This window comes from Kalmanozyma brasiliensis (genome assembly GCF_000497045.1).
Source record: "Kalmanozyma brasiliensis GHG001 unplaced genomic scaffold PSEUBRA_SCAF11, whole genome shotgun sequence".
Classification (NCBI taxonomy): domain Eukaryota; kingdom Fungi; phylum Basidiomycota; class Ustilaginomycetes; order Ustilaginales; genus Kalmanozyma; species Kalmanozyma brasiliensis.
The window spans coordinates 240,390-261,262 of record NW_015961950.1 but is presented as its reverse complement, the minus strand read 5'-3'; the positions used below and the strand labels follow the sequence as shown (position 1 = coordinate 261,262).

At 57.7% G+C, this 20,873-nt stretch overlaps 10 protein-coding genes across 10 annotated transcripts; 7 read left to right on the top strand and 3 right to left on the bottom strand.

The window, feature by feature from the left end:
* Positions 1 to 657: 657 nt before the first annotated feature.
* PSEUBRA_000945 (RNA recognition motif domain protein) lies at positions 658 to 1,806 on the top strand (the record flags this gene model as incomplete). Its single annotated transcript, XM_016434252.1, has 1 exon — positions 658 to 1,806. One exon carries the CDS (start codon positions 658 to 660, stop codon positions 1,804 to 1,806), a length of 1,149 nt encoding a protein of 382 aa, XP_016294340.1.
* Positions 1,807 to 2,385: 579 nt separating this feature from the next.
* On the top strand, positions 2,386 to 6,033 carry PSEUBRA_000944 (SMCs flexible hinge; the record flags this gene model as incomplete). Its single annotated transcript, XM_016434248.2, has 1 exon — positions 2,386 to 6,033. The coding sequence occupies one exon, from the start codon at positions 2,386 to 2,388 to the stop codon at positions 6,031 to 6,033; it is 3,648 nt and encodes a 1,215-aa protein (XP_016294339.2).
* A 323-nt stretch (positions 6,034 to 6,356) lies between these two features.
* PSEUBRA_000943 (Diacylglycerol kinase, catalytic domain protein) lies at positions 6,357 to 7,706 on the top strand (the record flags this gene model as incomplete). Its single annotated transcript, XM_059464521.1, has 1 exon — positions 6,357 to 7,706. One exon carries the CDS (start codon positions 6,357 to 6,359, stop codon positions 7,704 to 7,706), a length of 1,350 nt encoding a protein of 449 aa, XP_059321099.1.
* Positions 7,707 to 8,153: 447 nt separating this feature from the next.
* PSEUBRA_000942 (ER lumen protein retaining receptor) lies at positions 8,154 to 8,960 on the top strand (the record flags this gene model as incomplete). Its single annotated transcript, XM_016434253.1, has 3 exons — positions 8,154 to 8,656; positions 8,734 to 8,816; positions 8,911 to 8,960. The coding sequence occupies 3 exons, from the start codon at positions 8,154 to 8,156 to the stop codon at positions 8,958 to 8,960; spliced, it is 636 nt and encodes a 211-aa protein (XP_016294338.1).
* Positions 8,961 to 9,263: 303 nt separating this feature from the next.
* Positions 9,264 to 10,937, bottom strand: PSEUBRA_000941 (uncharacterized protein; the record flags this gene model as incomplete). The annotated part of the gene is made up of 1 exon (XM_059464520.1): positions 9,264 to 10,937. One exon carries the CDS (start codon positions 10,935 to 10,937, stop codon positions 9,264 to 9,266), a length of 1,674 nt encoding a protein of 557 aa, XP_059321098.1.
* A 1,990-nt stretch (positions 10,938 to 12,927) lies between these two features.
* PSEUBRA_000940 (uncharacterized protein) lies at positions 12,928 to 15,096 on the top strand (the record flags this gene model as incomplete). The annotated part of the gene is made up of 1 exon (XM_016434246.2): positions 12,928 to 15,096. One exon carries the CDS (start codon positions 12,928 to 12,930, stop codon positions 15,094 to 15,096), a length of 2,169 nt encoding a protein of 722 aa, XP_016294337.2.
* Positions 15,097 to 15,490: 394 nt separating this feature from the next.
* Positions 15,491 to 16,291, top strand: PSEUBRA_000939 (Histone H4 acetyltransferase, NuA4 complex, Eaf6; the record flags this gene model as incomplete). The annotated part of the gene is made up of 1 exon (XM_016434251.1): positions 15,491 to 16,291. One exon carries the CDS (start codon positions 15,491 to 15,493, stop codon positions 16,289 to 16,291), a length of 801 nt encoding a protein of 266 aa, XP_016294336.1.
* A 326-nt stretch (positions 16,292 to 16,617) lies between these two features.
* Positions 16,618 to 16,959, bottom strand: PSEUBRA_000938 (protein of unknown function DUF1903; the record flags this gene model as incomplete). The annotated part of the gene is made up of 1 exon (XM_016434219.1): positions 16,618 to 16,959. One exon carries the CDS (start codon positions 16,957 to 16,959, stop codon positions 16,618 to 16,620), a length of 342 nt encoding a protein of 113 aa, XP_016294335.1.
* A 476-nt stretch (positions 16,960 to 17,435) lies between these two features.
* PSEUBRA_000937 (uncharacterized protein) lies at positions 17,436 to 18,107 on the top strand (the record flags this gene model as incomplete). The annotated part of the gene is made up of 1 exon (XM_016434241.1): positions 17,436 to 18,107. One exon carries the CDS (start codon positions 17,436 to 17,438, stop codon positions 18,105 to 18,107), a length of 672 nt encoding a protein of 223 aa, XP_016294334.1.
* A 255-nt stretch (positions 18,108 to 18,362) lies between these two features.
* Positions 18,363 to 20,669, bottom strand: PSEUBRA_000936 (Carbamoyl-phosphate synthase, large subunit, N-terminal; the record flags this gene model as incomplete). Its single annotated transcript, XM_016434223.1, has 1 exon — positions 18,363 to 20,669. One exon carries the CDS (start codon positions 20,667 to 20,669, stop codon positions 18,363 to 18,365), a length of 2,307 nt encoding a protein of 768 aa, XP_016294333.1.
* Positions 20,670 to 20,873: the final 204 nt, after the last annotated feature.

Below are 20,873 nucleotides of genomic sequence, written 5' to 3'. Positions count from 1 at the left end.
CGACTTGGGATGCGACAATTGGAAGTCATCTCGGGCATCAACTCTGGCCTTTCAAGATCGGTCCCTCCGCACTTACTTCTATGCGCCTCTCTTTCTTTGTAGCAACACTTGTCTCCGCTATGCACGCTCACGTTGATACCACTTACGATCATGATTCACTATCCAGTTCATCCGCCCGCTACAGATCGGAGACCGTGCAAACTATAGACTTCCGTTCCGTCTGTGCCGAACAGTGAACCTGCGGCTCAAAGAGCATGGCAACAGTCACTGAGTTCGGCTCCGAGCAGGGTGGTCTTCGGTGAAGATCTTATTTTCCCCAAGTCTTTCAGATCTGCGAAATGCCTACTGTAGGCCCGATTTCAGCACCCGCTCAATCTGGCGCGCGAAGACACGCTCTGACCAAGTCTGATCCGCGAGACAGATTTTGGTCTGCTTTCTTCACCACAACCAACACGAGCTTCTTGTGCAAGCCCCTTCGCGCCGCTACCGTCTTCCACCCCCTCAGCTTTCGTCCCTGCGTCGTTACATCAGGAATCGTTTCCATCTCTCGACCCACAAGCTGGAATCGCCCTCAGTCGCTTCAACCGCCCGTCAAAGCGCATCCTTTCCTGATCCTTCATCTCCGTCAAAACCACGCACAAACCCTTCGTGTTCACCATGGATGTAAACATGCGCGACGCCAACCGACGAGGCGGTGGACGCAGGAATGGTCCCTCGGATGCTCGCGCTGCACGACGCAGCGACCCCTACGCGCGCGACTCTAGAGCACGCCCTAACGCCGCTGCTGCCAACCAGTCCTACCGTGGACAGAACGGCTCTCATTCGACTTCTGCGCAGCCTGCCCAATCGCAATCCGGCATGTCCTATCCTCCACCCGAGCTGAGCATTCGTGGATCCAGCGGTCCTACCTGGATTGTGGTGTCGAATCTGATCGCAGGCACTTCAAACGAAGACGTGCGTCTCACGTTTGGCGCGTTTGGCCGCGTCGAGGAGGTCAAGCAGCGACCCGCCCCTTCGGCGAACCACCCGACGGTGGGCTTCGAGGTCGCTTTCGAGAGGAAGGAGGATGCAGAGAACGCCGCAGACAAGTTCAACGGTGCGCTGGCTGACGGTAGGATCCTGCAAGTGACGGTCAAGAAGCCCGAGACACCGCGCGATGCTTACAGCCAGTTCAACAGGGCCACAGCGCAAGCCGTCGCACAGCGTCCTCGGGAAAAGGCAGCCAACATGATCTCTGTCCCTGCTCCGCTGCCATACACACCTGCTCCTGTTCCAGCCGTTCCCGCCGCCATCCCCACTGGACCTGCCAGCATGCGATCCCGAGTTCAGACGGCTGCACTCGTCGAACCTCGCGCGAGGAAATCGAACAATGCAGCTGCCGCCGCCAACAACAACAGGAAAGGTGGCAAGGCAGCCAATGCTCCCGCCGTTCCCACAGGACCGAAGAAGGCTTCGGTCACGGGCGTAGCTGCGGCCAAGCCCAAGCCACTCGCTCAAAGGATTCCCGAACCCCTCGCCAACCGCCTATTGACGCAAGAACAGGCACGAAAAGTGCGTGCGGAGGAAGCCAAGAAGAAGGCTAGAGATGATGCACGCGCCGAGGCTATCAAGGCCACTGGCAAGCACACTGCTTTGGGCAAGCGACTTGGCGGACTGCCACTGGCGCAAAGGCTGGTGCAGAGTGCAGGAACGCCCAAATCGGATGCGAGCGCACTCCGGGCTGCCGCGGAGAAGAAGAAGCGACGAAGGGACGCAGTCAAGGCCAAGAAGGCAAAGAAGAGCAGTGGCATGGATCTCGACGGATAGACCAGAAGAGTGCCTGTGCAACTTCCGAGCCACAACCTGCTTAGACCTTCTCGTAACAAGGCTTTCCGATCCATCCTATCACGAACCCAATCATCAATGTCGTCGAGGCTATGAGGTGAATTTTTCGGCCTTGGGTGTGAGATTGCCGAACAAAGGTGCAGTCGGAGGAGACGCGCGCGTCGCGTAGCCACTTTACGCCTGTCTAGACTCCTTGAAATTGTCACGCATCTGAGCAAGCGAGCTGGGACGTGGGCTTTCCTCTGCTGTAGAGCTGGGAGTCCAGAGATGCAGCTGCGCTTCCTTTTGCGCTTCGTGTTGCTCTTCCGGCTGCGCTTCTTCAAGCTTGGCTGCGCTTCCTTCACTCTCTTCCCCTCTCCTTGTCAATCTTCCCTTTCCCCCCGCTTTCAACGTCGCCTCAAAGACCCATTCCCTTCAGTCTCAAAAGCGTCTCCGTCGCAATCTCCACGAACGCGATCATGGTCGTTGGCCGCTCTTAGATCTCAAACGCACAGATCGACAGACTCTCACATCAGCACTTCCACCCCTCACTTCAGGACTTCGAGGCTCAGACAACTCAAGATGTACATCAAGACGCTCACAATCCAGGGCTTCAAGTCCTATCGAGACCAGACCGCCGTGGAGCCCTTCTCGCCACACCACAATGTCGTTGTCGGTCGAAATGGTTCGGGCAAGTCCAACTTCTTCTCGGCCATCCGATTTGTCCTTTCCGATGCCTACACTTCCATGTCTCGAGAGGAGAGGCAGTCGCTACTTCACGACAGCTCAAGCTCCACCTCGGCCACCCTCTCAGCTTTCGTAGAGATCGTCTTTGATAACAGCGACAACCGCTTCCCCACCAACGGTACCGAGGTCATCCTCCGCAGGACAATCGGTCTCAAGAAGGATGAATACAGTATCGACCGCAAGTCGGCGTCAAAAGCCGACGTAGCCAACCTGCTCGAGTCCGCCGGTTTCTCTCGCAGCAACCCATACTATATCGTCCCTCAGGGCAGAATCACCCACCTCACAAACGCCAAGGATCATGAGCGACTCGGCCTCCTCAAAGAGGTCGCGGGTACTCGTGTCTACGAACAACGAAGAGCCGAGTCCATCAAGATCATGGAAGACACCAGTGCCAAGCGGACCAAGATCGACGACCTCCTCGCCTACATCGAGAACCGTCTCAGCGAGCTCGATGACGAGAAGGAGGAGCTGCGCGAATACTACGAAAAGGACCGCGAGCGCCGATGCATCGAGTACAGCCTTCACCAACGTGAGCTCACCGAATGCGCCGAGCTGCTCGAAAAGCTCGAAGACGAGCGACGACGCGACGTCGACGCCTCCAACGAACGTAGGACCGAGTTCAACGATCGCGAAAAGCTGCTCGCTCGCCTCGAGGCAGAGATCGCAGCCACCAACCAAACGGTCGAGCAGCGCAATCTCGAGCGGAATCAGCTCGAGCAGGAAAGGCGAGAGGTTGCAAAGCATCTGGCCCAGATCGAGTCGCTCGTCGAAGAGCTCGAAGAGGTCGGAGAGAAGCGAGCCGATCGACGAGGTGCGCTCGAAGCCGAATTGACCCGCATCCGTGCCGAGATCCAGCAAAAGCAGGCGCAGCTCGAACAGCTGCGACCCAACCTCGAGGCTATCCAGACCGAAGCCGAGCAGCTCCGTGCAAGACTCGAAGAGACCAAGGCTCGCGTTTCAGCGCTGTACTCCAAGCAGGGTCGCTCGGCTCAATTCCGCACCCAACGCGAGCGTGACGAATACCTGCGTTCTCAGATCGGAGGCCTGGACCAGTTCATCCAGTCACAGCAGACACGTATCGAAGAGACTGGTCGTGAGCGTGCCAGTGTCTCGGAGCGAAGAAACGCCACGCTTCGCAGCATGGAAGAGACCGAAGCCAGCCTCGAGAGCCGAAAGGACACCGTTCAGCAACTGGCTATCGAGTACGCAGCCAAGCGAGACCGTCGAGACGAGCTCACAGAGACACGCAAGGACCTCTGGAAGGAGGAAGAGTCGCTTCGGTCCTCCCTCGCCTACGCAGGAAACGAGCTCTCGAATGCACAGCGCAAGCTCGTCGGCATGATGGACAAGAACACCGTCCAGGGTTTGCTCGCCGTCGAAAAGATCGCGGATCAGCTCGGCCTGGAGGACAACGTAAAGGGACCTATCTATCAGCTCTTCACCGTCGATGACAAATACAAGACCGCAGTCGAGTCGGTCGCCGGTACCTCGCTCTTCCACGTCGTCGTCGACACGGACGACACGGCGGCCAAGCTGCTCGAAGTCATGACTCGCGAGAAACGGGGCCGTGTCACTTTCATGCCGCTCAATCGCCTTCATCCTAAGGAAATCGACTTCCCAGCCACGCAGGATGCCATTCCCCTGATCAAGAAGCTTCAGTTCGACAAGGCGTATACACCTGCATTCCAGCAGATCTTTGGCCGCAGCATTGTCTGCCAGAATCTCGAGATCGCCGCTGCTTACGTGCGCAGCCACGGAGTCAACGCTGTCACCCTCGATGGTGACAAGGTCGAACGCAAGGGTGCGCTTTCCGGTGGTTACCAGGATCCGAGGCGCAGTCGTCTCGACGCGGTCATTGACGTGCGCAAGTGGAAGACGCAGAGCGAGCAGGACTCGGCCAAGCAGACAGAAGTGCAGCGCCGTATCGCCGAGATCGAGCAGGAGGTCACGGCGTTGATGGGCGAGATGTACACCTTGCAGCATCGCCGGGACGAAGCCAGAAACTCGCGTGGGCCGCTCATGGACCAGCTCCAGCGCGCACGTACCGAGGTCGAGGATCTCGCGCAACGACTACAGAGTATCGAGAGGCGTGAAGCCGACCAGAAGCTCGAGCTCAAGGCAACACAGACCCAGCGAGCGGGTCTCGAAGAGGAACTGCGCACGCCGATGTCACAAGGCCTCACCCCGCAAGAAGCCGCACAGCTCGATACGCTCCATGCGCAGGAGGACCAGCAAAAGCGTGAATGGGCCGACAAATCCAACTCCCTCGCGGAGCTCTCCAAGCGCCGCTCCATTCTCGAGATCGATCTCTTCGAGAACTTGCGTCGACGCCAAGAAGAGATCGGATCGCAGCTCGAGGCGCTTGGCGAGTCGCTCGGTGGTGACGACGCAGCTACCGCCTCCGGTGTCCAGGACGTGTCCGCGCGCAAGCGTGAGATCGAGACGCTTCGCCGTCGCATCGCCGACCGCGAGAAGCGCATCAAGGCGATCGAAAAGGAGCTCGATCGTCTTCTGCAATCGCAGCAAGACACGCAGGCCAAGCACGACAAGACCAAGGCCGACCAGGCCGAAGACGCGCGCAGCATCGCACGCCAGCAGAAGAACGTCGAGCGATACCTCTCGAAGCGTTCGCGTCTGCTGGACCAGCGCGACAGGTGCAACCAGCTCATCCGCGATCTCGGCGTGTTGCCCGAAGAGGCGTTCGAGAAGTACATCAACACCAACGCAGACAAGTTGCTCAAGAATCTGCACAAGGTCAACGAGAGTCTCAAGAAGTTCTCGCACGTCAACAAGAAGGCTGTTGAGCAGTACAACTCGTTCACCAAGCAGCGCGATCAGCTGCTGGAGCGAAGGGGAGAGCTCGAGCAGAGCGCAGAGAGCATTCAGGAGCTGATCGACGTGTTGGATCAGAGGAAGGACGAGGCGATTGAGCGCACCTTCAAGCAGGTGAGCAAGTACTTTGAGGAGGTCTTCGAGAAGCTTGTACCTGCCGGAAGGGGAAGGTTGATCATGCAACGACGTGCCGACATTGTTGGAGCGGGTGCAGCCGCAGCAGGCGATGACTCGGAAGAGGAGGCTGGACCGGTCGAGAACTACACGGGTGTCTCGATCAAGGTCTCGTTCAACTCGAAACACGATGAAGGTCTTCGCATCCAGCAGCTCTCTGGTGGTCAAAAGTCGCTGGTGGCCCTGGCGACCGTGTTTGCCATCCAGAAGTGCGACCCCGCGCCCTTCTACCTTTTCGACGAGATCGATGCCAACCTCGACGCGCTCTACAGGACGGCGGTCGCCAACATGATCCGCGAGCTGGCGGAGAACGCGCAGTTCATCACCACCACGTTCCGACCGGAGATGGTGCAGGTGGCGAGGAAGCACTACGGTGTGCTCTTCGATGCCAACAAGGTCAGCAGCATTAGGAGCATCACCAGGGACGAGGCGTACGAGTTTGTCGAGGCTGCTGCGACCACGGAGCCTGCGCGTTGAGGTGAAGGTGAGAGGGAGTTTCCAATGTATTTGTTCTTGTAGCAGTCCAAGAAATCAGTCAACCTTATCCTCGATCTGTGATATAGAGTCAGAAGAAGTGCTGAGTTGGGAGGCAGTCCTGAGCCTTGACGCACGAGCCAGTTGGACCCTTGAAAACCTTAAATTGAAGAGGGTCCCCACCGTTCGCATCACGCCACCAAATCCCGTACTGCGCAGCTCGCTTTCTCTCACCGACCACAGTCCTCTGCTTTCACGCAGAGCAGCTCAGCAGACACCGCCACAACACCGACCTCGCTCCCGCCGAGGCTTTCGCATTTCACGTCATGACAAGACCAATCGAGATCGTAGTCAATCCGGCGTCGGGTTCCAAGCTCGGCCTCGCTTTAGCAGAAGAGCACGTCAAGCCTCTTCTCATCTCAGCTCTCGGCTCTTCGGACGCAAGCAATGTCCGAATACGGCAGACGGAGAGCGAAGGTGACGGGATCAGGATCGGCGACGAGATCGCTCGCGACTATCTGGCTCCTGTTTCGGGCGATGGCGTGGAGCCCGAGGTAGACATCGTCGTGATTGGAGGTGACGGTACAACGCACGAGCTTCTCAACGGCATCTTCTTGCAGCAAGATGGACAGGACGTCGACCCGAGAAGGAAACGCAAGAAGGAATCGTTAGGCTTCAGACTGGCGATTGTACCTGGCGGCACGGCCAACGCCCTCTACTCGGCAATGTATCCGGGCGCGTGGACGCAAGAGGTCCAGCAGCAAGTGGCCGCAGCCGAAACTGTCCATGAACTGAATGCAGAGGTGCTTGAAGTGATGCTCAAGAGTATTCGCTTGCTCGCCTCGTCGCTCCCCTCGAAAGCAGCTGATGCAGAGGAGCAACTAGTGCCGCTGCCGATGATGCTCAACTTCTTCCCCGAGACGAAAAAGTCATCGATCAGCCATCTGGTCACATCACACGCTCTGCATGCCGCCATCTTGCACGATGCAGATACGCCGGAGATGCGAACGAAGCACAAGGGGATTGAACGGTTCAAAGCTGCTGCTCAGATGAACGCGACTCGGTGGACGCACGGTTCTGTCGCTCTCGCACCAGGATCATCTCAGACGGGCGGCGGTGCCGTTTTGCGATACTCGACAAGGACTCGGAAGTTCGAGCCCGTGCCTGAATCTGGGTCGACGCTGGCTGGTCCTTTCCTGTACCTCAACGCCATGGTGACGGATCGATTGGAGTCTGCGTTCATCCCGGCTCCTCTCTCTTCCGCATTCTCCCACTCGGATCGCCTGCCGTCATCATCGATCGACGTCGTCGCGATACGCCCACTCAGGGATCCAACAATCTCGAGGGATCAGGGCGATGAAAAGACAGCAGGTGTCCATTTCGCCACCACTCGACTGGGCGAGATCACCGCCGGCATGTACAACGGCGGCAAGCACATCGATCTTACTTACTCGGAGGCGGAAGATGAACCGATGGTCGAGTACTTTCGCTGTCAAGGGTTCGGCTTCCTGCCGGATGTCGAAGGACTGGACGAGGAAGGCGCGAAGAAGTGCAAGCTGGCGTGTACCGACGGCTTCATCTCCTCGCCTGGTCAGTCCACGGTGATGAGATGGGAGGAGGGTCTGAAGCTACCGGCCCTCAAACGAGGACTCAAGACGCCGCTTGTATGGCGCTAGAGCGTCGTGACTGTCAATCCAGCTCACTAGTACAATTTCAATGATGTGTATGCTGTGGTCAGTCCGCTTCTGGGGCTACGCTGTGAGTGGGAAGGACGTATGCACACCGAGAGTCGCTCTGAAGAAGGCGAAGGCAAGGTGGAAGGGGAGATCTGGCCGATACGATATATACCTACCCGATCTCGGCCATGCTGTCGACGGGGCGAGATGCAGCTTGCCGTGTGTGACCTGCAGGTCGGGAATTTCGAGATTTGGCGTGCAGCTTGCTGCTGCTGCCAACTCACGCGCCTTCTTTCGTGCGATTTGGCAGATCTTCGAAGTCGGCGTGGGGCACAGTCCAGCACATCACTCTCGGAACGCGACACCAACTCTCAAACCTTCCAAGCCACACCCACACCATCAACCATCTACCTCTATCTCGATCGCGGCACTCTTCGGTTTCCCACGATGAACATCTTTCGTTTGGCGGGTGACTTTGCCCATCTCGCCTCGATCTTCATTCTGCTGCACAAGATCCAGCTCTCGAAATCATGTCGCGGCATTTCGTTCAAGACGCAGCTGCTCTACACGGTCGTCTTTGTCACGCGCTATCTCGATCTGTTCAAGGAAAACTCGCTCTATCGATTCCTCATGAAGGTCTTCTTCATCGGGTCTAGCGTTTATGTGCTGTATCTGATGAAGATCAAGTTCAGACCGACGCACGATCCTGCGATCGACACGATCAAGTTGGAGTATCTGATGGGTCCTAGCTTCGTGCTTGCGTTGCTGTTCCACTATCACTTCGACTTCATGGAGATCCTCTGGACGTTCAGCATCTATTTGGAGGCAGTGGCGATCTTGCCCCAGCTGTTCATGTTGCAGAGGACCGGAGAGGCAGAGGCGATCACGACACATTACATCTTTGCGCTTGGAGCGTATAGGGCGTTGTACATCCCGAATTGGCTCTACAGGTAAGCGCCCAGCATCACAGATACCACAGCGCAAGAGAAGCAGTACTGACCAGAATCGGGCTCTTGGCTCAAAACAGGTACATCGCACACAACGAGATCGACCCCATCTCGATCCTCTCGGGTCTCGTACAGACCGGTCTCTACCTCGACTTCTTCTATGGTACGTCTCGCAGACCTCGTCATACTTTGCCCGGCAGATGTGCAACCCAGGAAGCACGTCTACTGACACCTTTGTCCCGCATTGCTGCCAATAGTGTATTTTACAAAAGTGATGAAGGGCGAAAAGTTCGAGCTGCCTGCATGATGTGCAGCTCAAGCGGGAGGCGAAGGACTTGCAGCGTTGCACCAAGGAGCTTTTGGCAGATGACGTGCTTTGGATGCAATCAGCATTACGAAGTTGATGGCAACATTGGTGCGAATCTTGGCGGCGCCTTGCTGTCTCGCATCACATCGACAAGGTGCATGTATGCAACGTCTCAAAACAGCAAATGCAACGAATATGAACACACGGAATGTCGCCCTGATCTCACCGTTGAGCGGTCCCTCCCCCACACTGAAGCAAAGATTCGTATCGAATTAAAGAAAGATCACAATTCCAGCTCAGAACCTATCCAACATGCCGACCGCCGAGCTGCTTCAACACGACCTTCCTCGCTTTGTCCATTGCGGTCTGCGTGCGCGTGCGACGACGCTGGACAAACCACAGCAGGAGATCCAGCATGACGATCCACCAGAGGCGGTGGGTCGAATCTCCACGCTGGAGCACGAAGCGCGCCGCCGGTGCGGGTGCGGGAGTTGGGGTTCCACTGCTTTCGGTGCTCTGTCGAGGAGAGGTGGTGCTTGAGAGTGCAGTGGGTGTGGGTGAAGGGGAAGTGGAGGGCAGAGTGGTGGGAAAGAGCGATGCGTTGGGAAGTGAGCTCGAGGGTGCAGCTTCAGAAGGAGCAGCAGGGGAGGAGACGGGTGTAGGAGCAGGTGGCACGGGTGAGTCCGAAGAAGAAGGGGCGGGGAAGAAGTTTGTTTGTCGCTTGACGATGCGTACCATGCTAGCCGTCGGCGAGGGCATGTCGATGGGTGGTGCTGGGCTTTTTGTGACAGCGTCTGCTGCGGGAGTAGGCGCCGCAACATCGTTGCTGGCAGCAGGCCTAGAGTCACGGGCACCGTCGCTATTGGCCCTCGTAGAGTTGATCACATCGCTCGTTGTGACAGTTGAAGCCGTACTGACACTCGAGACAGGCACAGCAGCACTGACGCTCGAAGTCGCCCCGGGACTCGATGTGAGAACCCCTGTGCTGCCATCTGAGCTCGAGAATCCTGCTACAGGCCCAACCGCAAACTTGGCGTTGAGCACCACAGCCACACCGATCAGCATCAGTGCCGAAACGAGCAGCAGCGGCACCACCAGCCTTTTGGCCTGGCGGGAAATGCGGATCAAGCTTGGTGTCTCCTGCAGCCCGCCATGCATCGGGTTGCTTTTCTCCGGGGCAGGCTTGACGGTGTCCGATGTTGGAGCGGTGTACTGTGGTGGATCGGACGGCTTTTCGTCGGTGCTGACGTCGGGTTTGGCTTCGACGAGCGTGGTCAAGCTTTCGTTCACCGCGTGACTCGGTAACGTCTCCTCCTCGGGCTTGGCTTCGAGCTTCTCAGCAAAGGAAGGGAATAGACTGTCAAGCTCGGAGCAGACGTGCAGGATGAGCGCGAGAAGATGCACCAATGTGGTGCAAGCGATGGTGATTCCGATCCAGAGCGGCAGCGTCTCGGGCAACGGTGTGCCGGTCGGTGTCGCCGCTGGCGCGCTGGTATCGGCGATGTTGCTGAAGAAGGTGCTGTTGGTTTGCGTGGATGTCGATGCTGCGGTTGAGTTGCTAACGGACGGAAAGAGCTGCTCGAGCTCGGCTTGAAAAGTCGTCATCGCATCGAGATGGAGAAAATAGTCCGGTCGAAAGGTCCACGAGAAGGACGTGCACGAAGGCTTTGTCGGCAAGGACACGAGCCAGTCGTGCAAGACTTGGGCCCGAACAGCTTCAGACAGGTTGGGTTTGAGCGGTGAAGTGATGCCGGATAGGTCTGGCAGCTCGATGCAGGAGGATAGCGGGCCAAAAGTGAGCAGCGTCACCATCGAGTCTTGAATGCCATTTGAGGGAGGAGCAGGAGCACCGGTCAACGTCGAATTCATCTGCGGCCCAGCGTTGGCAGAGACGTTGCTTGTGGTCATGTTCCCAGGGCTGATGGACGCGCTGGCCAGCGATGCGCTGATGGTGCTGTTGGGTATCGTCGTGCTCATCTTGTTGATCGCGCAGAGAAGGATGCCCGCAGAAGATGCTTAGACACAAGTCGAGGAGGGAGGAGCAAACGATACTGTCTGGTCAGGACTGTGCTCTTTGATCGATCAGTTGGTGCAGCTCAGGTTCTCTCCCCACGCTCTGAACTGGACATCGCGTTGATAAACGGGCTTGTCTCCCTTTCATGGTCGTGTGGATGAAGCCGAATGACAAAGGGGTCAGCTCAGTAGGGACGTTCCTATGATCAAGACAAAGGGAGACATCTGATCCGCGAAGCTTGAAGGCTCTGTAGCTGCATGTGGGGCGTTGACGCCAAACATGTCTGAACTACAGCCGACACGGACAAAGGGGAGCTCATCTCTGCAAGAGTGGGACGGTGTTGCTCGAATTTGTGGCGTAGAGGGAACAAAGGAAACTTCATACGGATATCGACGCGCCGACATTGCCACAATACCGCCAATGCAGAACAACGGAGAACAGGACCTGTCAATGAGCCCCTCTAGTGAGCAGAACAAAGGGAGGTCTAAGGGACAGGGGACAGCAAGGGCAAGCGGATGTCGAGACGAGAGACGTATAAGAGGGGTTTATGTCGCCTTCTCCGTCCCATTCTCTGCTTCGTGTCGCTGTTCAGATCTTCACAGCTCCGAACATTCCCTCTTGTGTCATGCTTGCCGCCTTCCGCAGCAGCTCAGGCATCAAGAGCAAGGACCGCATCGTAGCGTGGCTCTTGCTGCTGCTCCACGCTCTGGTGCTCGCGATTTCGGTACTGCTACTGCTCAGTCCGAACCACGTCTTTAGTCAACGAAGCGGTCTGGCGAAAGTCAAGCTAGATCCAAGCGCGCTCTTCTCGAGGCCGGGAGGGTCAACGGCAACTCAAAACAATGCGACCTCGAGCTTAGTTACCTGACGGCGCACGAACTTCTTCAGCCCACGCGAGTCACTTCTAGTATGCTCAGGGCAGCGCTCCCCCTTGTCGAATCGCGACTCCTCGACACACGCGAGCTCATAGATCGGCCAGATGACAATGCCTGGAGAGAAGGACTCGTTCCACGGCGATTGTCGCGATGTACAATGGAGAGCTGATCCCTCTGCAGCCTTATCCGGCTCCTCGGATACGCACGCCGGCGAGACGCTTCTCCCACTCCCCTCGTCATCAATGCTATGAGACGCGTCGCTTGCGTTTCAGGGGCTCGTTCGCGAAGCGGTGCCTATCAGATGCGCGGTCTTAGCTCTTTTCGGACGTGCCTGACGTTGGCTTAGGCTGCGCAGTTTGAGCAGACGTCTCCATCACAGCATGTTAACGTTTTGCTCGGCATCTGTCATTCACTACTTGTAACATCAGCCGAGAAATGGTCCTGGACGCTCATGCTCGCAGTGCAATCGCTTTCGGTGGTGAGCGTAGCGCGTAGCAACCATAGCTTCTCTGAGAGCAAATTGGAGATTTCACGAGGTGCATTACACCTCTCTTCTCTTTTGTGCTTCGCCCGCCTCTTCTGCCCCTTGATCTGCTCTGTTCCCGCCCGAACCCTGCCCTTTTGTCGCTCCGATAGTAGGTCGCGTGCGCTCGATCTGGGCCTTTGGGCCAGCGAGCCACTTATAACTGCCCCGCCATCTCTCCCTAACCGATGCTCTCCTCGGTTGCCCGCGCGAATTTGAGCTTGTGGACCCTGAGCTGTCGAACAACTCGAACTTAAACAGCCAAAACCCCACATGGTCTCGTTGTCCATGCATGCGCCCACCACGTAACAATGGAAGCCGTTGCTCCCGGGCCTCTCGAAACGTCACTGGTTGCCTCGGACGGATCCTCCTTTCCGTTCAGGCTTCCATTGTAGCCCGTGCCGAAGTCATGCTTCCTCTGTCAGTCCACCGTCACAAGGTCAACCGCACTCCGCACGCCCTGGCAGGCTTATAATGGCGCCTCTTGTCAACTGGGTCGCAAGGCTCTCCTCCCCTCAATGCTGAAGTCTCGCGGCCTTGCCTCACAAGTCTACTATGCCCAACGAATCTCACCCTTACAATCCACCATTGTTAGCCGCACATCAGCCTCCGCGAGAGGACCTGTATCGTCCTCCGTCGGAAGCGCCAAGGTCGGCACGCTTGCCAGACTCACCAGCCGCGGAACGGAGCTCTTCACCTCCTCAAAACGAGGACAAGAGCCAGACTTGCGCAAGTACAAAGGATGAAGCCTCGACGGGGAGCAGTTCGCCTCTTGCGCCCGTCGCGGACTCTTCACCTTCCACCACCGCCTGCAAACCCGGCATGGTCACCCAAGGCACTTCCGCCATGGCCAAGCTGCAGGCCAACCTCCTCCATTTCCTCCTCGTCATCCTCCCGCTCTCGCTAGTGGTAGGCGTCATCACAGCCGACATGTCCAACCTAGACTTTGTCCGTCTCGTCCATCTCCGCCTGTCTGTGCCGACCGACGTCAAGACCCTCCATTCGGACCACTTCCTCAAGCACGACCACCACGTGCGATGGGTGCTTCTGGAATCGGCGTACTACCTCCCTCTCGCGTTGTTGGCCGGACCGGCGCTGATCCTCCAGTTCGTGCTGCTAGTGGGACGAGTGCGGTCGAACTGGCTGGTGGAAGGATTGATCCTGGCGCTGATGCTGATCGTGGCGGTGGTAGGACTCATGACGCTGCTCGAGGCGTTTGTGGGGACAAGCATTGTGGGGGTGGTGTTGACCCAGGTGGGGGCGGCGGTGGTGACGGCTAGTGCGCTGGGAGTGGTTGTGCAGGCGGTGGAGTTGATGCCGTCTGGTGAAGAGGGAGTCCTGGGCTTCTCCACCAACACCTTTGCAGCCGTATACGGGCTGGGTACGCTGTTCGCTTCGACCTCGGATCTCGCAGGATATCAGCTGGCCCACATGCTGCAGAGACACAACATCACCTTTGCTGGCGCGGGGCATGGAGAGGGTCACGGCTGGAGAGGCATCTTTGTGCTCGAGGGTTTGTTCTTTCTTGCGCTCTACCCGGTGATCGGGATTCTGCTCTGGCTTGCACATCGACGAAGAAGTCGTAGCGACGCTTGTGCTGCTACTCCAGCGTCGCAAACCGACGCAGTCGAGGCGGGATTTACGAACGAGTCAATGTCAGAGGTCGATTCGAAGAGATCATCGGACAACGCTGCCCAGACTAGCACCAGCCAACCGGCATCCGATCCTGATGCGATCCAAGTCAACGCTGCTACAGCATCCTCTCGCGGACAGTCTGCAGACGACCAGCTTCCTCTATCAAACATGCCGGTGCTCAAACACGACAGTCCCGCACAAGACCCGGTCGCCTTCCCTGCACCCGCCACCCTACCGTGGCACAGCAGATTCGGCCAGTGGATGGACGACCTCTTCCGTCGCATCACCATCTTGATCTTCAGCGGCATGGGCGTGGACAATGCGGCGTTCGACCTGATCAGCGCAGGCATGTCGTCGCGCGAGACGTTCATCTGTGGTGTGCTCGTCGTGTCCAACACGGTCATTCTTCAGCTTGCGGTTGTGTCGCTGATTGCGCCGCTCAGGTCGGCGCACGAACCGGACTGGGTGGATCTGGTTCGTGTGCCTGCGCTGCCGGGGTTGCCGATGCTTGTGGGTGGAGTTGGAGGGTTTGTCTCGTGTGTGGGTTGGTGTTGGTTGGCGACCCGGGGGCCGAGGGGGTGGAGGGAGAAGGCGTGGTACGTGCCAGCCTTGCTCACGACTTGCCTGGTCGTCACGCTCATAGGTCTGGGATTGGCAGTTCTCGCCAACTCTGCTGTGCCTGACGGTACGTGTGGGGTGTGGGTCATGTACGCAGCCACCATCGTCGCTGATGCAGGTAGCACACCGCAACTCCCCCTCGCCCTCCTCCAGATCTACACTGTACTCGACGCCGAACTTGGCCGCACCGGTACAGTGAACGTGGAGACTCGCGCAAGCATCGCAGCCCGAAGCACCATCCCTTCGGTCAGAGCCGTCAAGTGGGATCGTATCGGCGTCATGATCTCGATCCTCGCCGCAACGAACAGCTCGGAACTCGTCACGGAATGGGTGTTTCTGCTGCCCGATGGGGTGCAGGACGTGTTCCTGTTCATCAGCGCCGCGCTGGCGATAGGCGGATGCGTGTGGCTGATGCTCAGACACACGGTGGGGCTGCGACGTCAGAAGAGAGCGGCGGAGTCGGCTGCCTGATCGCCTCCTTTAGATTCTTCGTTCACCTTTATGATTGTTCCTATTCATGTCTTGATGTTTCTCTTAATCTAGATTGCAATGTTGGTCACGCTTTCGATGTCTCTTCTATGCTGTAGGTGGTGGATACGAGCTTGAGTCTACGAGAGGGGTCTCGCACCCGCAGCGGATTGAGCTGTTCTCAGTCGACTGGTTGCGAGCTGGATGCAACGAGGTTGAGCAGCGAACAAGGGAGGACGAGGTTTCCAAAAGTGGCCTTGATAGCTCAACGAAATTTCACGGAAGTCGGCGCGGTATCTGCGCGTCTCAGCAGCTCTCGTGGCTCTCTCACGTTGAACCCTGTTTCTCTCTCCTGCTACCACCACCAAACTTCCTCACCAACGCCGTCACATCCATCATGGCGCCCACAGCGACCGGGACATCAACTTCTACGACACCAGCTGCGGCTGCTGTCCCTTCCACCGCGTCCACCTCGGTCAGCGTCCCAGGCAGTCTCGAGGAAGCCACCCAACGCTACCAATCCACCAAGCTCGCCGTCCGAACCGGTCTCGCGAACAAACGCATCATCGATCGCTCGCTCATCGACCTCGAATCCCAGATCTACCTCTTTGAAGGCTCCTATCTCCAATCCACCTCTTCCTCTGGTGGGAACATCGTCAAAGGGTTCGATGCGTATCTGAAGAATTCGTCGACCGGCTCTACGGGGAGAGCGAGCGCGGTGGTGCCCGAAGTGCCTGTGGAGGATCGAATTTTCTCGTTGAGTTCGGCGACGTACCAGAAGAGTCTCGAGCAGAAAGCCAACGAAGGGTTGGTGGGGGAGGAGGAAAGGGAGAGTGCGGGAAATACGCCCAAGAAGACTACCGACGATGCCGCCACGCCAACGGGCAAGAAGAAGAAGGATAAGGATGCAACACCCGCCATCGGCAAGGAAGGGGTGGTGAAGAAGAAGAAGGATAAAGAGGAAGGAAAAGGGAAGGATAAGGAACGGAGTATGACGCCGAATCTCAAGAGCACGGGTGGGGGGAAGAATGCCACGGAGAGTGGCAGTGCGGGAGGGACACCGACCAAGACGGGGGGTGGAAAGGCCGTCGCGGGGGGCACAGCGACCAAGTTGAAGAGGAAGAATACGGACGGTGCGGGGAGCGGGGCGGTTACACCAACGGCAAAGGTGGCCAAGAGGAAGAAGGACGATGATTGATGGGTCGACTCCCGATGTGAAAGCTAGCAAATCGTATACCCTCTGGACGGTCTCGTCGAAGTCTGAACCAGTGACATGAGTTGATGTTCGCCGCTGTATCGCTGTCTTCCTGCTTTGCCCATCGTCGCCTCTCTGAACTGCTCAAGTCTTCTCGCACCATACAAGGCCATCACTGTCACAGCTGCGAATGTCCGGATCGAAGCTGAACATTTTGCCTTTACTGAAAGTGGTATCGGGTACAGTCCTCTGCTTGCAGTCATCACAACCTCGTCAACCCTTCCATACCCTGATCAGCTCCCAGCTCCCCTTCCTGGTTGTCGCAGCCATCAATCGAATGCGCCAGGCCGATTGTTCAGCCGATCCGTGCGTCTCTGATTGATCCACGCCTTCTTGCACTCCCTATACTGATTAAAAACGTCGCCGCACTTGCTCCGGTCGTAGGCATGATCGTCGAGGCACTTCATCGAGAGCTTGGCGGCGTGTGCGCAGGGATCCGTAAACTTGGATGGGGTCTTGTGCGACATGACGCTGATAAAGTCTTCCGGTTGCGAGGGGTCATTTGATGAGGAGGTCGGGCGTTGGGTTTTGGACGAGGGGGAGGAGGAGAGATAGGACGAGGCGGATGATGTGGATGCTTCCTCTGCGGTGGGCTTGTATGGCGCTGACATGGTGGGTTGCTCCTCTTGCAGTGTAAGTGAGCGAACGTGATGGTGTGAGGGACGGTGGTGAAGGGGTGAGGGGTGAAAGGTGGCAAGCAAAAGAGTGGAGTAAGCACGATTCTTGGCGGAGAGTGTTACATCGAGGGCTTACGTGCGCGTTGGGGTTTTTTGAAGCCGATGAGGCGGTGAGCTGGAAGAACGCTGAGACATGGCGCACCTGCATCGCGTGTTCCATCTTACACACCAACACCATCACCCGCATCGACGACCCGCGCAGCTGGCTGCCTCTTTCCGTCATCGTTCTCAAGCTCGAGCCCGCCGTCGTATCTCGACATTCGTAGCCTCTAGGTCCTCATATCACGACGTCCGACAGACACGAAGCTAGCGCACGTTCTGAATCTCACCTCACGAAGCACACCCGCGAAACAACGACGAACGCAGCATTCCTCCCCCGTCTTCAAACAGACACTCTCTCATCGCCCACAATGCCCAAATCAACACCAACCCTCTCGCTCGCGCCACTTCTCGCGCTGCTCGTCCTCACACTCTCCCTTCTCACCCCTACCACCCGCGCTGCAGCCCTGACCACCCTGATCGAACCCCACGAGCGCACGTGCTACTACGCCTGGGTGGACGCAGCTCTCGAAAAAGTCGGCTTCTACTTCGCCGTTCAATCCGGTGGTCACTTTGACATCGACTACACCATCCACGATCCGGATCAAAAACTCATCCTCTCTGGCACCAAGGAACGTCAACTGGACATCATCTTCACCGGCAACACCGTAGGCGAGTATACGTTTTGCTTTGACAACTCCATGAGCAGCGTTGCGGAGAAGCTGGTGGATTTCGATATCACCGTGGAGAGCGAACCGAGACTGGATTTGCCGATCAAAGCGGGGAAACTGCTGAAGGAACACAGTGCACCGTTGGAAGAAGGGATCGGCGGGTTGGGCGAGAAGCTCGAACAGATTGGAAGGACACAGAGGTACTTCAGGGTGAGGGAGAATCGCAACTTTGATACGGTGAGGAGCACGCAGAGTAAGATCTTCTGGTACAGTGTGGTGGAGAGCGCTACGATGGTTGGGATCAGTGTTGCTCAGGTGTGGATTGTGAGGGCGCTGTTCGAGAGGGGGAGCACTAAGAGGTATCGCGTGTGATGGGAGACGCAGGAAGGAAGGGAATCGAAGGTTGGAGTGGGTGGATTGCGGCTCAATCAAGTGTGGTTGACTCTGTCTTTGCTTCCACCGTGTGTCGTGTGTCTAATGTTGAACCATGGCCCATGTCTTCAGCACGCGTGGGATGCTGTCGCATCTTTAACGTCCGCTGCTGCTTCACACCCAAACACAAAAGTCCCAGTCACAGTCACACTTTCCGACGACTCTGCAACACTTCTCTAACGATTGACACCACATCTACTTGTCCTGTTCCGCCTGGAACCTCACCAACACGGTCCCTTCCGCGACCAGCGCGCCAGCCTTGCACTTGCCACTGACACTCTCCACCACCGCATCCCGATTCGCCTTGAGACTAATTTCAGTCTTCATGGCTTCCAGAATGACCACCGTCTCGCCCTTGCGCACCTTCTGGCCGGGTTGGACTTTGCAATCGACGATCTTGCTGGGCATGGGCGAGGCGAGGGCGTCGGTGGAGGCGCCATCGGGGGTGTCGGAGATCTTGGCGAACCAGGTGGGCGGGGTGAGCGTGAAGGTGGTGGATGTGCCGGTGGGGAGGAAGGTTGTGTGTGCTAGGCCGTGCGGGATGGTGGTGCATCCTAGGGGACGGATGGTGAGATCGGTGGAGGAGGTGCCGGAGGTGAGGGTGACCTTGAACTCATCGGCGGAAGGGGAGGGGGTGACGGTGGCGGTGAGATCGCCTAGGCTCTTGTGGTTGAGGTTGAACGACCTCGTCTGCGTTGGACGGAAGGAGGTGTTGGTCCAAATGGATCCTTTTCCGTCGACGGAGTTGGCCCCCAGGTCGCGCTGGAACATCCACACGGCTCCCTGCGCCACCGCCTCCCGCAATTGAGCATCGGACGTGTGAGGATCGCCAAATAGCCCATCACCATACTTGCCGATGAACCCAGTCTCCACCTCGCCATCGACGAACTTCGGATGCCGCACCAGATTTTTCAAAAACTGAATGTTGGTCATCGGCCCAACGACTTGGTAGCGATCCAACGCGTTGGCCATGATGCGCAGCGCCTCGGTGCGATCCCGTCCTTTGACGATGAGCTTGGCGATCATGGGATCGTAGTGCACTGAGATCTCGTCGCCACTAACGAAACCCGTGTCCACCCTCACCACCGCCTCGGCCCTGTTTCCGCTCACCACCTCTCCAGAGCCCCTCGAGGTGAGCGCAGGATTGGAGTGCGTCACTGTCGTCGTCGGTGGCAGTGCAACGTGCACCAACCTCCCTGTATCCGGCAAAAAATTCGCATCCGTATTCTCCGCGTAGATCCTAGCCTCAAACGCGTGACCTTCGATCTTCAGCTCGTCCTGCAACAGAGGCAGTCGGTTGCCAGCCGCCACCTCGAGTTGCCACTCCACCAGATCCAGGCCCGAAACCATCTCCGTCACAGGATGCTCCACCTGCAACCGCGTGTTCATCTCCATAAAGTAGAAGTTGTCGGGTCGTTTGGCGTCGAGGATGAATTCCACCGTTCCGGCGCCGATGTAGCCGACGGCTTTGGCTGCTGCGACGGCTTTCTCGCCCAACTCGGTGCGGAGGTTGTCGGGCAGATGGGGTGCGGGTGCTTCTTCGATGATCTTTTGGTGACGTCGTTGGACGGAGCAGTCGCGCTCCGAGATGTAGACTGCGTTGCCGTGACTGTCTGCAAAGACTTGGACTTCGACGTGACGTGGTGCAGTGAGGTACTTTTCGATCAGAACGGTGGGGTCGCCGAACGACTTTTCCGCTTCACGCTGAGCCGAGGAGAGTGCATCCGCAAAGTCTCCGGGCGTGTCGGCGATCTTCATGCCTTTACCACCACCGCCTTTGACAGCCTTGATGAGGACAGGGTAGCCAATCTTGTCCGCCTCTTTGGCGAGGAAGTCGGGGTCCTGTTCAGCCCCATGGTAGCCAGGAACGCAGGGTACGCCTGCAGCAAGCATGATTTCTTTCGAGGCGGACTTGCTGCCCATCGCATCGATCGCACTGGCTGGCGGACCCATGAACGTCACGTTGCTCTCCTCCAGGAGCTTCGCAAAGCCCGCGTTTTCACTGAGGAAGCCGTAGCCTGGGTGGATCATCGTCGCTCCCGTCCTCGTCGCCACGTCCAGGATCTTGTCCTGTCGCAGATAGGACTCAGACGAAGCGGCGGGTCCGATGCAGTACGCTTCGTCGGCCAGCTTGACGTGCTGCGACGCGGCGTCTGCCTCGGAGAAGACGGCGACGGTCGAGATGCCCAGTCGGCGACAGGTGCGGATGATGCGGCATGCGATCTCGCCGCGGTTTGCGATGAGGATCTTGGCGGGGAGCGGCTTGAGCGTGGTCGCTTCCGCAGGGTTGGTGACAGTGGAGGCGTTGCGGTGGTGCTCGAGGCTAGCGGGCAGATGAGGTTGGGCGCGAGTAAGGACAGGGGATGCGGCCGGGTACGACGTGTGCAGCTGTCGAGCCGCGGGGCTCCATCGAGCTGCCAGGACGGCACTGACGATAGCGGTGCTGCCCAGACGTGCAATGGCAAATCTGGGTTTGAGAGCTGCTTGCGATGATCGAAGCATGACGGTCGAGCTCTTTTGCGTTGAGGAGAGGAGAGGGTGGGAAAGAAAGGGGAGCGCTCCTCTGCTTCGTACTTGCGTCGTTGTCGCCGCTAGTGAAAGCTTGTGGGTGCCAGAGTCAAGCGATCGTGTGATGTTCTTCTAGCAGGAGGAGTTGACCAGAATCGATGATGAAAGGACGTGAAGTTGTGACTTGGCCAACGCACC